Here is a 17225-nt window from a genome sequence, read left to right on the forward strand (position 1 = left end):
TCAGACAATGGAATTACACAGGAAAGGAAAATTAGGAAAAGGTCCATGCGGTATTATCGGTAGATTAATGGTGGATGTCTCGTGGACATGGAGTGTTTTCTACGTTTAGAATCGCAACGTATATTGTGGGCTATGTACAAGTACTTGGTGCCATTGTTCAAACTTCAAGCAAGAGCAGCTCTCTCACTCTGATATTGGCTTATATTATCATCGATTCATGGTAGTAGGTGTTGAGTTCTAAATTTTAGAGCCAGAATCCAACGGCAGCCCGCAGAGGTGATGCGTGCGGGATCGGCATCCTAATTCCTAAAGCCTAAAGGGGTGGCGAATGGCTGGGTTGGGTTGGGTTAGATGCGGTTCGAAGGCCAACCAATCCATCAACGGTCCACCAACCACCTATATCCATTTATTTGTAAACCACGTTTCTATATGTACATAAGTTGCAATTCAACTTAATCCATCCACCTTGCTCCATTTGAATACGTAAAAGTATGTGAACCAATCTTTCTTATTTATAATTAAAAAAATAATAAAAAAACTTTAGATTCTTCTTGTATATAGTGTGATACATATCCTTATCTAATTGGTTCAACCCAAATATATTTGACTTGATTAGAGAAAAGAAAGAGATAAAAGAGAGAGAAGCCTACTCACGAGGAGATAGAATCTGAAGAAGAAAGAGCAGGGAGAAGAGTCAAAAGAAGAGAGAGAAACATAAGATAGAAGAAGAAGAGAGAAACATGGAGGGGAGAGAGAAGAGCCAAATGGATGGGGAGAGAGAGAGAAAGAGAGAAAAGAGGAATAGGAATGAGAGAGAGTGAGAGGAGAGAGAAAATAGGAGAAAAATTAGAAAAAAAGAGGAGATAGAAAGAAAATATAGATTGAGAACACAGCTTTTTTTGGACTCAAAGTATCAGTCATGCATGAATGGGCTGAGATCCGATCTGCTCCTCACACATAGCGCCTCACACTGATCTAACAGGCACATTTCACCATGCATTAGAAACATCTTTCGGAGATGTTCCCAATGCACAGTGGGCCAATTCAATTGTGCTTGGATTGGATGGGTCTGATGGATTGTGTCAAAAAGTATATGGACAAGTATGGAAACACACTATGCAGAATTCTGAATTCCAGCACCTCCCCTACTACTAGCCCTCTCCCGCCTATAAACCACATCCTGCCCGTGAATTTGATATCAATTCCGGTCAGGATGCATTCTCCCCGTATTTTAAGGCTATAAAATTCTGATCTGGGCTGATTGATCATTCTCCCAAAAATATAACCCCCAACTTAAAAAATGGGGTGAATGATAGAGCACGATTCGTCTCTTATAACAGAAGCGAAAGTCAGCTCAGCTGTAACCTAATAGTGATAGGAGTTCCATGTTCCAGATGGAGATCCCTTTGGAGATCTAAGCTACTGTTTTGGATGCTTTTATTTATGTGCATGAGAAGCTTACGTTAGTATGGGTGTAAATAAGTAATTGCAATCAATATTTTTGATCGAAAAAGACAAATGAAGAATTAATTGGGATAACGACTAATGTGTGGAAGCTTAAAATTAAAAACAGTCATGGAGCTTTTCTCCTCCGTGTGGGCAATCCCGTTCATCATGATAGGAAAGTAAGCACAATACCAGTGTGAGACCTTTTTGATAAAAGCAACTTCATTCATTAAGAAAATTCGATTCGAACTTAGAAGGGGACCTGCCAAGGTCATCATACATTAACCAATACATACAAACAGCCTGAATAGGGATGCAAGTCGGGCCAGGTTAGCCTGGATTGAAGTCAACTTGAAGTAAACTTCGGGTTAAGCCCAACCCAATCTTTTCTCCATCCCTTAAAGTCTCATAAAACTATTTAGTCTCATTTTTTTATCAATAACATAAATCTTTATTGAATTCAATTAAGAATAAGCTACAGAAAAGTAGAGGGAGGTCAACTATCTTAACTCCCCCAAAATAAAGAAAAGAAAAAGTACAAAATTAGAAATAAGCCCAAAACAAAGAATCCCTATTCAACCCTTACTTAGCTAGCCCATCAAGAGAAGAATTTATAGTTCTTTTCACCCAATTGGACTTTATCTCATCATCCCTTGCCAATCAGTTGAACTTTTTCCTCTCATTGCTGTATTCCCACATTCCAATCTTATCTTCCTTAAACCAATTTACCACTACCTTTGAATCACCTTCAACAATTAACCTCCTAATACAGTTCTCTTGCCCTTTGATTCCCTTCCAAGGCTGCTAAAATCTTAGCCCTAAGAGAGTCACTCTCACCAATCAGGCTAGAGAAAAGGGCTAAGGCATTCCCTTCCTCATTTATGAAAATTCCCTCAATACTTGATAGCCCTAGAATCCCAATGCTCAAATCTTAACTCAACTTTCACAAATATATCAGTCCTATGTTTTATTAGTACTTGTTTGTTGATGTTTTCAATGGTTCTTTTAGTACAAAATTTGGAAAAATAAGAATTTGACATGACTATAATTTATTATGAGTTATGACTTATGATAAATCTTTTATGACTTATTAAGGTTTTAGTCTTTTCATTTGGGATTAAGTGAAGTGATTATCTTAAAAGAAAGACATGATAGTATCTAGTGAGGGCTATACAACTATCATACATCTAAACAAATCAATGTATATATATATATATATATATATATATATATATATAACATATATTTGTGTATGACATATACTATAGAGTCAAGTTTGGGTTGGGTCGGGTTGCCCAAGAGGTCAACCCTAATCCAACCCATAATAAAGTGGGTTCATGAATTTCAACCCTAACCCAAGTATCAACCTGACCCAATGTCGGGTTGGCAGCCTTAAGCCTGATGATCATAAGGAAACAAAAACTATTGTCTATTTTTACAAGCACCCCATTGAGACCTTGAGAGGTTAAAATATACCCTTGTTTACAATTTTCTTCCACCTTTTTTTTTGTGAAATTCTTCTAAAAGTTATAACACGTAATTTTTAAAATTTCTTAAACTACTCTTATGGTTTAGCTAATTGACTAAGTATACTCATACTGTTTGACTATTGTCTAATGCTACCCTTACTGTTCCTAACAATTGACTAGTTCTACCCTTGCTGTTAGCATTCGTTAATATTCCATCAAAACCCGTAGACACATGGATTTTTTTTAAAACCCAACTTTACCTTGTCACCCTCCCTCTCCCTTCTTATTCTTCAGTAGTGGCAAACCGAGCTGGCTTGGTCCTTAATCAACAACAACGGTAACCCCCGCTTCACTGTCTTCTTCTCTGTGAACTTATTTTAGGCATAACAGGGACTGGGTTTGACTTAATAACCAATCTTGCTTGACTTTGGTTTTCTCAAAGGCAATGTACTACTAGACGGCCAAGCAGTTATAGACGCTCTATTCTTGAAGGCAGGCCAAGAAATTCTAGACGTTCTATTCTTGAAGGTAGACCGTTTCTCTAGGTTGCTCAGAAAAGCAGGTTGGAGTTTGGACGAGATAACAAACACACTAGGTTTTTGTTGCCACTTCTCCAAGTTGCCCAGGAAAGCGGGTTGAAGTTATGGAAGAAATAACAAAACGCATTGGGTTTCAATTGTTGGTTCTTTGAGTTGCTTAGAAATGCAGGTTCTTCCCTCTCCTTCTCATTAGGGTTGTTTACAAACAATGCCAAACTAACCAAACCGACCAACCCGGCCCGACCCAACCTGATTTGGCTAATTTTTCTTCACCACCGGTCAATTTTGGGTTGTAAAGATGGGTAAATCGATAATCCGATACATGAAATCCGAAATTGAACTGAACCAAGTTATCTATGTTATCTCTATCCTACTTCTTTCTAATTACTTACTAACTTAGTTACTTATTTTTAGCATTAATTTTTTAGTTACTTCTTTCTAGTTACTTACTAACTTAGTTATCTATTATTTCTAGTCTTTAGGATTGGCATTAATGGCAAGTAATGCTAGGAAAGAAAAATCCCTAGTCCCCACACCTTTAGAAAGATTGACTTCTTGCATTTTTGGAAAGATTAAAAGAGAGGTTCTCTACTCTCTAAGGTATCCTACTATCCTTTACACCAAATTGGCAAATAGGTTCTCTACTCTCTAAGCATTGCAAATCATAGTCTTCTTCCAAATTTCATTCTTCTTTGATTCTTTCTTTCCTGGTCCGCCTCTTCAAGGCTCAAGCACTTTCAAGATTTTCAAATTTCAACATCACTCATTCACTTGGCTCTCCCATCTTCTCAAATCTCAATTTTCATTCTCTTAACTCTCAAGTTTCAACTTCTCAAGACTCAAGCATCACATTCATAGGTTAGTATTGTTTTATTTAATATTTTTAAAATTTAATGGATGTTAAAAGTTGATATATTTTATTTGTGTTTTGTTTAAGCTTTGAAAAAAAATCTGGTTATTTATGATATATTTGCACAAAAAAAAACTTTAGTTTTGTATGAAAAACCTAATCTATTTAAATATATATTTCAGTTTTAATTTAAATATATATTTTATATTTAAAACTGTTAAATATAGATATTTCAATTTTGCATAAAAACCAAAATACCTGAAAAATATTTGTTAAATATAGATATTTCAGTTTTAAATAATAAATATATATCTGAAAAAATATATATATATATTCTGAAATATATCAGATATATATTTCCAAAATAAATAATCCGATATATTTGTATATATTTTTTGGTTTTAAATATATATATTTTTGAAATATATATTTCCAGAAAATATATTCTGAAATATTATATATAATATGTATATTTCAGTTTTAAATATATTTCCAGAACTGACCCAAACTGACCAGACCGGTTTTGGTTAATAGAGGGTTATTCTTTAGGTAACCCCAACTAGGTCAAATCGATTGAAAAAAAAAAAAATTAGTAAACCGATCCAATCCAATCCATAAACAACTATCTTTCTCGTTCTCTTCCCTGGTGATATAAGAGAGCTGCCGGAACCATAGAGGTCAGAAAAAGGAACCATCGAAACCACAGAGGATGGATGGTATAGGGGAATCGCAGTTATAGCCTTTCCCCTCATCTCTCTCCCTCTCGTTCTCTTCCCTGGTGCCATAGGGGAGCCGCCAGAACTGCAAAGGTCGGAATCAGAAGCAAAGCAGCCGGCAGTAGTTTTGTTGATAGTCATCGATTATTGAAGCCTCGTCATCTGTTTTTGCGCTCTACGACTCTGATTCCAATGTTTGTCACTGACTATTTACTCCTGTTTGCCACCAACTATTGATCGCCACCGACTATTGATCGTCACCAACTGTTGATAGTCACCGACTATTGAAATGGCAAAGATCACTGACTATTCAATTTTGACCCCCTTGTTTGACTATTCAATTGAATCTGTTGGAATATGGGTTTCACTTTGCTTTTCGTATCAATTTATCCAAAGAATAAAATAGAAAAGGCAGGCGTTGCACACAAGACCTCAAAGAGAACAACCCCAAATGGGTATATCAGACTTCTTTGTCAACTGCTACCGACGGAAATACTTCAAATAGAAAGTGTAAGAGGGGCCGGAGGTGGAGGGGGTTAAAGATCGAGCCAGCTCAATTTGCCGCTGCTGAAAGGAAGAAAAAGGAATTGTTGAGGAATAAAAGGTAAAATTGGGTTTTAGAAAAATTGTGTCACCTTCAAATATACTTAATCAATTAGTTAAACCATAAAAGTAATTTAGGAAATTTAACTTTAATCAAACAATAAGGGTATACTTAATCAATTAACTAAACCATAAGAGTAATTTAAGAAATTTGAGGGCGGGGCCATCGGCCCTATCAAAAAATTGAATCGAATGTGAAACCTTATAGTGAACGACAATAACCACTTCCATCTCAGTTTAGCGCTTACACTGGACGGATTTACGTGATGGATTAAATGGCCTCTGCATCTTTGGTAAAAGCTAAAAATGGGAAAAAAGGAGGGAAGAAACGAGGAGAGGAATAATAGTCAGTGTAGAAGAGAGGTAAAATGTAGAGACTTTCGCAGTTATCTGATTCATTCCAATCATAATTAGTAGTTTAGTACATAATAACTGCTTATTTTCTAAATGCATTCCAATTGTGGAATCAACTCCACAAAAAAAAAAAAGAAAGAAAAAAGAAAAGAAAAGAAAAAATCCAATCAAACAGGAATGGCACTCCTAAGTGAGGCCATCGCCCCCCTGATTCTCTCTGTGGCTGCTTGCAGCGTGGAAAGGGATGCCGCATAGGAGACTCGAATACAGTTATCATCTCCAAATGCATCTCCAGGGACAACTGCAACCTGTGAATTCAGCCACCACTCAATTTCTAAATAATTGAAGACATTTATTAAATCTACAATTTAGAAACCAGGGGGAAATAATTAAGAGGAATGGCAGCATGGGAACCAATATCTAGCTTTGATGGACCTAGTTATTAATCTTCTAAATCATGACTTAACAAGGTGATCTTAATTTCTACCTACAAATTCTTGTCTCGTCTGGTATAAATAATAAAGTGGCAGTTAGGATCATCTAACCAGAAATTTTTTCTGCTATAATAGATTCCTAAGATGCAAATCAGTGGTTCTAACTCATACCCTATTGCACTTTGGTAATGAATAGATGATCTAATTCCTCTGTCCCGTTTTTAGGGCTGTAAGTTGAGTTGCCTGATTTGAGGAATCAACCATATCAGGCTTAGGTTAGGGTTCGGGCCCATTGAAAATTTAGCAAATTCCCAACCCAACTTGCATCCCTGCCCATTTTTGTACTTTTGATTCTCATTAGGGAAAACAATGCATCTGTTTTTTTTATTTTTTGATAAATAAAATAATGCATCTGTTACCTGTGCTTCATCAAGCAGATACCGACAAAGAGACTCTGAATCCTTGATGACACCAAACCCCTCGGCCTCTACCCCATAGTAGGAGCTGAAATCAAGGAAAAGATAGAAAGCACCCTGCAAAATACACAGGAATTCATTAAGAGAAACTGAGAAAGTTTTCAAAGTCATGGTTCAAATGAGTGAAAGAATACAAATTGCTACCTGAGGCTCTGAAATCTTAACACCCTCCAATTCTTTAAAGCTTTTAACCAAGAAATCTCGCCGCTCCTGGAATGCTTTTACCATGGTAGAGACTGCCACACCTCCAGCATACCCTAATCCTAAAGCAGCAACCCCCGCTTTCTGAGAAATACTGCTAGCACCAGAAGTTGACTGAAACAACACCATGAAAATTAGTAAGAGCTTCATTATACAGGAGAAAACTAAAAAGAGCTACCTCTACTAATCTTGACTAGACTCTTGGACAGAAAATTCCAGCCTTGGTGAGGTGAAAACTAACAACAAATTAAAAGAAGCTGAAAAACCAAGATATTGTAATTGAGCAACACTTGCTGCTTCAGGAAGAGGGGGAGCCCCAGGTTACTATGCCGTATATGTGCCCTTAAAAGTTAAAGGGCATATGTTCTATGCCAAAATTGACACAATTGATCCAGACAGCTGAAATCAGCCATCCAACCCAGGGAACAATTGTAACAGTTGGCCATAAATTTGACCATCCACCCAGTCTTGGAATCATGTTGGATACTCAACTTATCTGTAAATTTATGCATTCAAAACCATGTTCAGTTCTTATGTATCTGAGTAACATAGTGAAAAAAAAAAAGTCAATTTGGTGCAGGTTTTTTGGCCAAAAAGTTTGCTCAGAGTAGTATCAAGCAAATAGTTAGGGGGTCAGTCTCCTGATCCCTGAACAAATCTGCCACACCATTTAATGCAATGGACCTAACAGATCTTATTAGCCACAAAGCAGTGGAAGAATAACATATATCATATTTTTCTAAATTTTAGATAAGTATGAAAAGAAAGCCCAAGAGAACAACTGTATGGATCAAATGTTTATTTTCTTTTGCTTTTATTTTTTTATTTTTGTGGGTCAGTGAACCATACAGTTATGGTCAGACAATCTTGGTGAAATTTTGGCTTAAATCTCCTAGGTAGACTCTCACTGGATGATAAATGGTACCTGGCTCTGGATTTTCCCACATGCTGCAACAAAATGTCTAGGACCAGCAAGATATCCAAGCCGCCAACCAGTCATTGCAAAAGCCTATAAATATGCCACCTTCAAATATTAACCCTCAAGAAAACATATCATCCAATTAAGTTAAGTAGCTTTAGGCCATGAAACTTTGTCTAGATCAAGAATGATAAGCAGGTAAAATGTGAAATGAGCATGAAGCAAAGATAAAGTCTTGGGTCAATGCACAAATGAAAAGCAGGCAAATTGTACATTACCTTAGAAAAACCATTCACTGTTAAAGTTCTCTCCCACATGCCTGGCAAAGAAGCAAAACTTGTATGTGTCTCTGGTGCATAAATGATATGCTCATAAATCTCATCAGACAAAACCTGATGCACAAATGAGGATCCCAGTTAAATTTTAGGCTGAGATGAACAAAGAGAACATGCATCTTTTCCTCACTTTTATCATAACCATATGATCCTACCAGAAGCCTGGGATGCTTTGCTACAATATCAGCTATCTCCTCAAGCAGTTTCTTTGGATAAACAGATCCAGTTGGATTTGATGGAGAACAAAGAATCAGCAGCCTTGACTTATCAGTGAGTTTGGATGCTAGAAGCTTTGGGTCTAATAGGAAATTGTCAGTGATGTGCGTTGGCAGAATAACAGGTGTTGCATCAGCCAGCCTTGCCATTTCTGGATAGCTTACCCAATATGGAGCTGGAATTATAACCTGAAAAAGAAAATTTAGAGTGAAACACTTTCTACATATAAAATCATTAGAACAATAGATCTCAACTGGTACAAAAGCAGGTGTCGTCCATATGCTCTCAAAACACTTTCACCATTTACACTATTAACTCTGGGTCTTGGAGTTCCAAGCATGTCAACATTTTGATCAGGAAGTTTGCTCAGATACTTAATAGAATAAACAAAATCCTACTGTTAAAACTGAAAAATAAAAAAAATCTGACATCAATCATCAAAATATCTCACCTGTTATTAATAATTCGTGCTTTAATGACCCCTATCCTATGATGTAAATGGCCTGGGAATTTATACAACTTTATTTGTATGTTAACTTTTTCTTTTAAAGGTGAAGTAAGATTTAAGCCACATTGAATAGCTATAAGTAGTAAAGATATTTAACTAGGTTATGAAAGTGAACAGTTGTTGCTCTCACCACCATCCATCATCAACATTATGTTGCAACATGGAATTTTCTATTTCTGTATCATTTCCTAATAAGGCATCATAAAGTTACAAAACCAGACTTAATGTACATATATTTGTCCTCAATCACATAATTAGTACAACAGATCAAACTTTTTTACCAAAGCAAGATGCTTCGGCAGCAGTTTTGCATGGTTTTGTTATGGAACCTAGAAGGCTGTCTTGAGATTGAAGAAATAAAATATCTGAAGAATATGAAGATAAGGTTTCAAAGTTGAACTCCTAACTTGACCTTGCAAAACATGTCAAGATCTGAATTAAGAAGGTAGAAAGAGGAAAAGAAATATTAAAAACAAGAAAGGGATTACATCCTTGGTAAAGGACTTGGAAAAATGTTATATCAAGCTCTAAACAAAGAATTTGGCATGACAATTCAGAAATCCAAATCATAGGCACACGTACACAGTTCCAAATGTTACAAGATATAATCCTAAAATAATTTCATCATGTGATATATGACAATAAAAAAAGTCGTTACCCAATTTAGGTCCCATGTGATATATGGCAATGATACTTTAAAATAAACTAATACACAAGAAAAGTCATATAAATGGTTTAAGTAATTTCAGTAAGAACGTGATAAAGTAAGTTTTTTCTCTCTCTAAATACTAGCATGTGTCAAAAAATTGGTTTCACTTTGTTTCGTGTGTCAGAGACATTATAAAATGTTGATGCAGGCTATCTAGGGTCTAGGGAGAAGTGGATTTAATGTGGATCTAATTTTTCTTTCTTTCTAATATTTATTTTTGTGCACATAGAGGTCGCTCTCTGATAAAACCTGTCTTTATATGTTTGCCAGCTTGAGATTTTACAATTACACCAAGAAATGGCCCCCTTTTAGTGCATATGCCATTACAATAAATCCACAAGAAGAAAGACAGTTCTGAAAGTGTTTCGCCCAGAGATTATACAGATTCTGTCAATGATACGATGACAATGAAGGTAATAATCACTTTACCTCATCATCTGGAGAACAAACTGCAAGCACAGCTTGCAGGATACACTGCTTGGCCCCATTACTAACCAAAATCTGCTCAGGTGTATAAGTCAGCCCATTCTCCTCTAACATACGAAAATGAGGTGTCAAAACCTTTCCCAAGAACAATCGTAAAGTTCCCAAGTACTTACTTGGTTTGAGGACTATAGAAACTTTAGATTTACAACACAAGAACTAACCTTTGAGCTTATGACAAATTGCTGTCCGCAACTCCAAAGTACCAGCATTTGGGGTGTACCTTGTGTAACCTTCACGGATTGCTCTAATTCCTGCCTAAATTTTGAAAAATAGGGTAGATAATAGAGAAACTAAATGATGAGTACCATTGGTATTAACATAGAATAAACACAAACGATTAATGGCAAACAAATTAGGCGGAAGTGAATAGACAACCTCCGCAATTACAGCTGGGGTGTCAAAATCAGGTTCCCCAGCCGCTAATCGAATAACAGGCACTCCAGCTTGTGCAAGTGCAGTTGCCTGGTCGGTTATAGCCATTGTCTTGGAGGGCTTGACAGAATTTACTCTGGGGCTCAACGAGATGTCAACCTGCATATTCTCGAAGATGCTCTGTGCTCTTACCACAGCAGATATTCTAATTGTCTGGACGCGTAACCTCTTCCCTAAAGATCTACCAGAAGAACATAACAGTGTAAGAAATGCTGTCTAATAAAGACTAACCGAGAAAAGGATCAAGATCAACAGCTTAGTAACCCCTGCATCACTACTTTGAGCTTACATAAAATCTTCACAATCAAGTTCTTATATAGTACTTGAACAAACGGATGTAAGTCAGAACCAGACAAAAAAATTCTATAAATAACAACTAAATTCGTGCAATAATAAGAAAATTTTTTCGGAAAAATTTTATCGACATACAGTAAAGAGTAAAGAGATAAATAAATAAAGTAGCAGGGAATTTCAGAAAGAGAAAATGATACAGGACGGCAACATTCAAGCTTTAGTTTCAAATGAAAAACTCCTTGTAAACTGAGGCCACAGAAAAAATCTAAAAGAAAATAGGAAAAGCAGAAAAGAGGTACTCAGAGAGGAAATGGGGGCTCACTTGAGGGAGAGATGATGAAGATGGGAGGAGAAAGAGAGGGATCTGAAAGCTTGGGGGTCCAAAGATATTCCGGAAGGCTGATTTCGAAGAAGACGAGCTGGTCTTGAAGTAATGCTGGTGCCCCGAATAGAGCCGGCCATTAGAGAACTTCAATTTGCGATTCCCTCACCCCTCATCCCTCGTTCCTCGAATATTTGAAAGGCAGAAAGCTAGAGGTTGGTGAGAGAGAGCGCATAAAGGGAGTTGGTAGCGATGAGGACGTTAGGTCTGTTGGGCCCGGCATTGCAATGACCAATCCGGATGAGCTGGAGACAAAAGTATACACACCCGGCTGAACTAGCTATCATAGTTGAATACACCAGTGTTTACTGTAGACCCATATGAGATCCAGCTTTTTAAACACTGGTGTGTCAAACCGTGATAGGTAATTCAGCCGGGTGTATATGTTTTTGTCCAGCAATGCCAACTGAATTTTGGTGAGAGAGAGCGCATGGTTTGTTGGTTATTTGGAGTTTGAAAAACGGATCGGGACGAATAACCCGAAAATTTTGGGGAAAAAAATCTTCCTGTCGGCGTGGAGTCTGGCCTGGTGCTGTGGGTTGCACTACAATTCAAGTTCGTGCAAATAGAAGCTCGAACACAGGTCTTGGATACTCCAAGCCAAGGTCAAAGGACTTAAGATAAACGGGTACGGATCTGGAACAGGATTTTGGGTAGGCAACAGTTAATGGACTTCAGTATTCGAGTGGAACCTGAGAGCTGCTGTAGTGGTAGAGGAGACGGGAGTAGGTGTGACACAACCACCCACTCAATATTCAAAGTTGGGATTGGCAGCTGGAAGTGGAACTGGACATTGATGATTGATCCTTTACGGTCTTGTCTATGTTTGATGTTCGGTTGCTAATGGGCTGGGGCAAATCTCATGCATTGAAGTTTAACCTATTGTGTCATTTATCTCCAAGCGCTTTTTGCAACTTTTGGCTCTAAATATCAATAAAAATAAACTTTTTATTATAATATTTAGACTATCTTTAAAAAAAAAAATATTAAATAAAGGTAAAAATACTGTTCACTTTGTTATCTCGGACGGTGAATAACGGTGGCAAACCTTCTTCACCCCTCTTTCTCTCTCTTCTTCACATTTGAGCTGTTCCAAACTCAGAGTAGAGCAGAATGGTGAGATCCCTCTCCACTCAGATCTGTAAGACATTTGTCGCACCTGAGTGCGCCAATTTTGCTGCTTACCATCTAGGGCTAGCTGAGCCAAATAGAACGAATAGGTTGTGGTAATAGGAGAAGGAATGTTTAATCTGCTCTGAGTTTGGAATAAGTGGAAGAATGAGGTGAACAGTATTTTTGCCCTTATACTAAATTTTTTTATTGATATTAGGGGCCTAAATTGCCCTCATCGACAAGAAGGGAGGAAATTCTAACAAGTGCGTGAACCATGACACATCCCATGTATAATGATAGTCTCGTAATTTGCAAAGATATTATCATCACTTTGAAGATATGTTTTGCATATTTATAATGTCAAGTTCAAGGCATTAATGTACTCGATTCCTTTTATTCATGAAAAAAAATAAATGGCCTTAACAAAGTGTCCAAAACTCTCTTTGTATCAAGTTCGGTATAATAATTGTATTAATTATATAATCCAAATTGTGGCAAATGCCGTCAAATTCCAATCTCATTAGCCGTAAGATTAAATAAGGCGGTAAATGAGAACAACATTGATTATCAGGTTAGACACGACCAATGCTCTACAAATGCATTTGTATTAATGCAAATAAATTTATGCTGCAACCAAACACAGCCTGAAGGAAAGAACTTGAGAAAAGAAGGTGAAATAGTGAGACTGTATCACTTGTGCTATTCTCAATTGAAGATATTATGACTGAGAAGCTCTTTGACTTGTTATTCAGTTTGGTCGTGTAAATAAAGCCTTTTTTTTTTTTTTTTTTTATCTGTGTGCCTCTTTTGCTCTACCGTTGAAGATGTGAAGCATATGAACGATGGAAACATGAAGGTAGAAAATGTTGATGGCAATGGACTTGATGGACAGCAGTATTCAAAAATCAATTATGCCCTATGAGGACAAAGTAAAAGATTGATATGAGAACGGTTACTGATCCCTATCCCGAACTCCATTAAGGAAACTAATTGGCTATATGAAATATCAACGACTTATGGGAGAACAAAATGTCACAGAAAATGGTGAGTTAAAGTGTCTCTTTGAATGTTTAAAAGAAAAACTATTTTCCAGAAATGAGAGTATGGCAATAAAAATTAAAGGAAAAAGGCAAAATATAACTAAAAAAACAGTTGTTTACAGGACCGACACTAATAAGCATAAACTACGGCTCTCAAGAACTTGTTCACACTTGCAATTTCAGTTTTCTTATCCTGTAGAACACTCACCAAATAACTGTATTAATAAAGCATCCGAAAAGAGAAGCATGAAATATATAATGATAAAAACCACAAGTGATACATGTAGAAAAGCCGTGATCAGCATGTTGGCTTGATATTAGAGACTAAAGTATGAGCAGAATACTAAGGGCAACTGACAAAATGTCGTTTTAGCTGGTTAGAATTGAAAATTAGGGCTTTGAACAAATTTCGACTATAAAGAAATGAAAAATAGAAAAACTAATGCAAAAATCATGCTTAGAGGCTGGATGACAGAGAGAAGTGGTCGGACTGAAACATTGATGGTTGGCCGAACCATTTGCAAGCCCAGCAAAGAACATATAATTCATCAAAGATCCTCTTATATATATATAATTCATCAAAATAATTAATGACCTGGTAAGAAGGGGTGAAGCCCTGAAGAAAAAGAAAAATATATATATATATATATATATATATATATATATATATACCTACTGAACTGAGAATGAAGGACGATTCCTTTGCTAACGGTGGCTTACTGGTGGTGGTGTGGTGGAAAGAGGAAGAGTGAGGCTGAGGAGAGCTAGAGAGTAGGGACTACCTCCATTTTTTCCATCATGTTCTCCTTTGGGGGTGAGGTCTTTATATACCGGAGTCCTCGTGGGTTAGGTGGGTAAAAAACCTCCAAACGGTAAGACTCATCACATCCCGTCAGAACTAGGGTATGGTGGTGAACTCCTCGAGGTTGTCAGACTGGCGTTGGTGTCAGGCGGCCAGGTCAGCACCTGGGCTAGGTTGTCAGGGCAGCGCTTGCGTCAGTCGGCGGGTCGGTGTCTGGGCCAGGTTGTCAGGTTGGCGCCTGTGTCAGTCGGCAGGTTGGTGTCTAGGTCAGGTTGTCAAGCAGGAGATCTTCCTGCGATATGCCAAACTACTCCTGTACCGAGCTACCCTACAAGTGGCGAGCTGCTCGGGGGAGCTATGCCGAGCTCTTTGGTGACCGAGCTCCTTGGTGAGCTACCAAGCTCGTGGGGTATGCATGCCGAGTTTATCGGTGGGCGTCTTATGGGCGGCTAGGTCGGATCATGTGCTAGGCTGGTCCAGGTCGTGCAGGTCGCACGCAGGTCGCGCAAGTGGCGCCAGGCCGCGTGCAGGTCGCGCAGGCCGCACACATGTCGCGCAGGTGGCGCCAGGCCGCGTGCAGGTCCTGCAGGCTGCACGCAGGTCGCGCTAGGCCGCGCCAGGCCATCCAGACCGGTGCCCGGGTGGGTCACCAACTTCGTAAGTTGTTGCCTGGGTGTTTGCCTAGTTGTCACGAGGTGCCACATGTCGCAATTTCACTGGAGGGCCAAATCTGCCCTCATCAATTGCCCCCCACTCCCGAGCTGAGAGTAACTCAGCGAAGAGAGTAGATTTCTTCTTTTGGCCTGTAAGTTGACGAGCTAGTAAGTGCTGATCCCATTCCTTAGGCTTTGGGAGCCACCTTTATGTGGCGAGCTGCTAGTAAGGTGAGGAGGTCTCCGCCAGTTCAGTAGTGTAGCCTTTAGGATTTGGGGGCAACTTATAGTTCACTTTTGCTGATTTTGCTCCTGCTGAGGAAGCGACTGGATATTTAGCAATAGTGTGGCCCATAGGCTTTGGGAGTGACTCGTAGTCTACTCTTTTTTTTTACTTTGCCCGTGCCCGAGAGGAAACCAGGTCTTAAGCAGTAATGTGGCCCGTAGGCTTTGGGAGTGACTCGTAGTCTACTCTTTTTTGACTTTCCCTGTGTCGGAGAGGCGACTAGATCTTAAGCAGTAATGTGGCCCATAGGCTTTGCCTGTGAGGTGTCGAGCTATGATTGTGCTACATCAACTTCATAATGCCGGTCACCCACTCCTACAAGAAGCTACTAGGAGCTCGACCTTCGGGGGCAGCGCTACTAACTTTAGGTCGCTAGCTCACATGGGAGCCTTGGAAGGCTCGACCGGTAAGGGTACCTATGTAGTCTGTTGGCCGCCAACTCCTGCGGGAAGCCACGGAGAGCTCATCTTTGTAGGGGGGACCTTGCGGAGAGGACTGATGAGGCATTATCTGAATTGGAAGTAAGGTTGGTAGAGCTACTTAGTCTGTTAGCTCCCTGCGTAGTCTTTGAATTAAAAAAAAATGTAAACTATAAAGCGATAGCTTCAATTTCCAAAAAGTGAGGCTTTGGTAAGATGAGAACTTAGCTTTTGTAGGATGAGAACTTAGCTTTTTGTAGCGTGTTCCCACAGACGATGCCAATTGATGTAACTGTTTCTGGCTACGTACCAGTTTTTGTGATGTATAAATTTTTTGGCTAAGTACCTCGTTATTTGACCTGGTGGTGACATGCCTTGGTGATGAGCTACTTGGTGGCGAACTACCTAATTGATGTAACTGTTTCTGGTCACGTACCATTTTTTGTGATGTATAAATTTTTTGGCTAAGTACCTCATTATTTGACCCGGTGGTGACGTGCCTTGGTGATGAGCTACTTGGTGGCGAACTGCCTGGTGGAGAACTGCCTGGTGGCGAACTGCCTAGTGGAGAACTGCCTGGTGGAGAACTACCTGGTGGCGAACTGCCTGGTGGAGAACTGCCTGGTGGCGAGCTCCCTGGTGGTGAGCTCCCTGGTGGCGAGCTCCCTGGTGGCGAACTCCCTGGTGGTGAATTGCTTGGTGGTGAGCTGCCTGGTAGAGAACTCCCTGGTGGAGAGCTACCTGGTGGCGAGCTCCCTACTAGGCGTCATGTGACTTAGAGAACGGTGGAGCTCCCTGGTTTAGCGCAACCCAACTGCTCTCTGCATGAGGTGGTCTTCTTTCCTTTGTAGGCAGTGGGAGCTGAGGGACCTGCGAGAACTCCATCTTTTCCTCCTCTTTGTAGGCGACGGGAGCTGAGGGACCTGCAAGAATTGAATCAGAGGACCTAGGGGTATTTTCCCGGCGGGGGCTCTCCGACGCTTAAGTTAGCACTCTAATTGTAGAGAGCTTTGAAGATGATATTGGAGAAACGAGAGAGCTAGAGAGCAGGGATTACCTCTATTTTTCCATCATCTTCCCCTTTGGGGGGTGAGGTCTTTATATACCGGAGTCCTCGCGGGTTAGGTGGGTGAAAAGCCTCCAAACGGTAAGACTCGTCACATTCCGTCAGAACTGGGGTACGGTGGTGAACTCCTCGAGGTCGTCAAGCTGGCGTTTGTGTCAGGCGGCCAGGTCGGCACCTGGGCCAGGTTGTTAGGGCGGCGTCTGCGTCAGTCGGCGGGTTGGTGTCTGGGCCAAGTTGTCAGGTCGACGCCTGTGTCAATTGGCGGGTTGGTGTCTAGGCCAGGTTGTGAGGCATGAGATCTTCTTGCGATACGCCAAACTACTCTTGTACCGAGCTACCCTACAAGTGGCGAGCTGCCCGGGGGAGCTATGCCGAGCTGCCTGGCTCTTTGGCGAGCCCTTTGGTGAGCTACCAAGCTCCTTGGTGAGCTACCAAGCTCGTGGATATACATGCCGAGTTTATAAGTGGGCGTCTTAT

General features: G+C 39.6%; 1 protein-coding gene across 1 annotated transcript; it reads right to left on the bottom strand.

Moving 5' to 3' along the window:
- Positions 1–5987: 5987 nt before the first annotated feature.
- Positions 5988–11679, bottom strand: LOC148876832 (bifunctional aspartate aminotransferase and glutamate/aspartate-prephenate aminotransferase-like). Its single transcript, XM_088972888.1, has 10 exons — positions 11310–11679; positions 10637–10874; positions 10423–10516; positions 10205–10308; positions 8498–8746; positions 8286–8399; positions 8014–8097; positions 7032–7202; positions 6831–6944; positions 5988–6285 (listed from the first exon to the last, which is right to left on the bottom strand). Exons 1-10 carry the CDS (start codon positions 11447–11449, stop codon positions 6145–6147), a joined length of 1449 nt encoding a protein of 482 aa, XP_088829014.1. The 5' UTR covers positions 11450–11679; the 3' UTR covers positions 5988–6144.
- Between the last annotated feature and the right edge of the window lie 5546 nt (positions 11680–17225).

Source organism: Nelumbo lutea, chromosome 1, assembly GCF_056320005.1.
Source record: "Nelumbo lutea isolate HS-2025 chromosome 1, American lotus-T2T, whole genome shotgun sequence".
Classification (NCBI taxonomy): Eukaryota; Viridiplantae; Streptophyta; class Magnoliopsida; order Proteales; family Nelumbonaceae; genus Nelumbo; species Nelumbo lutea.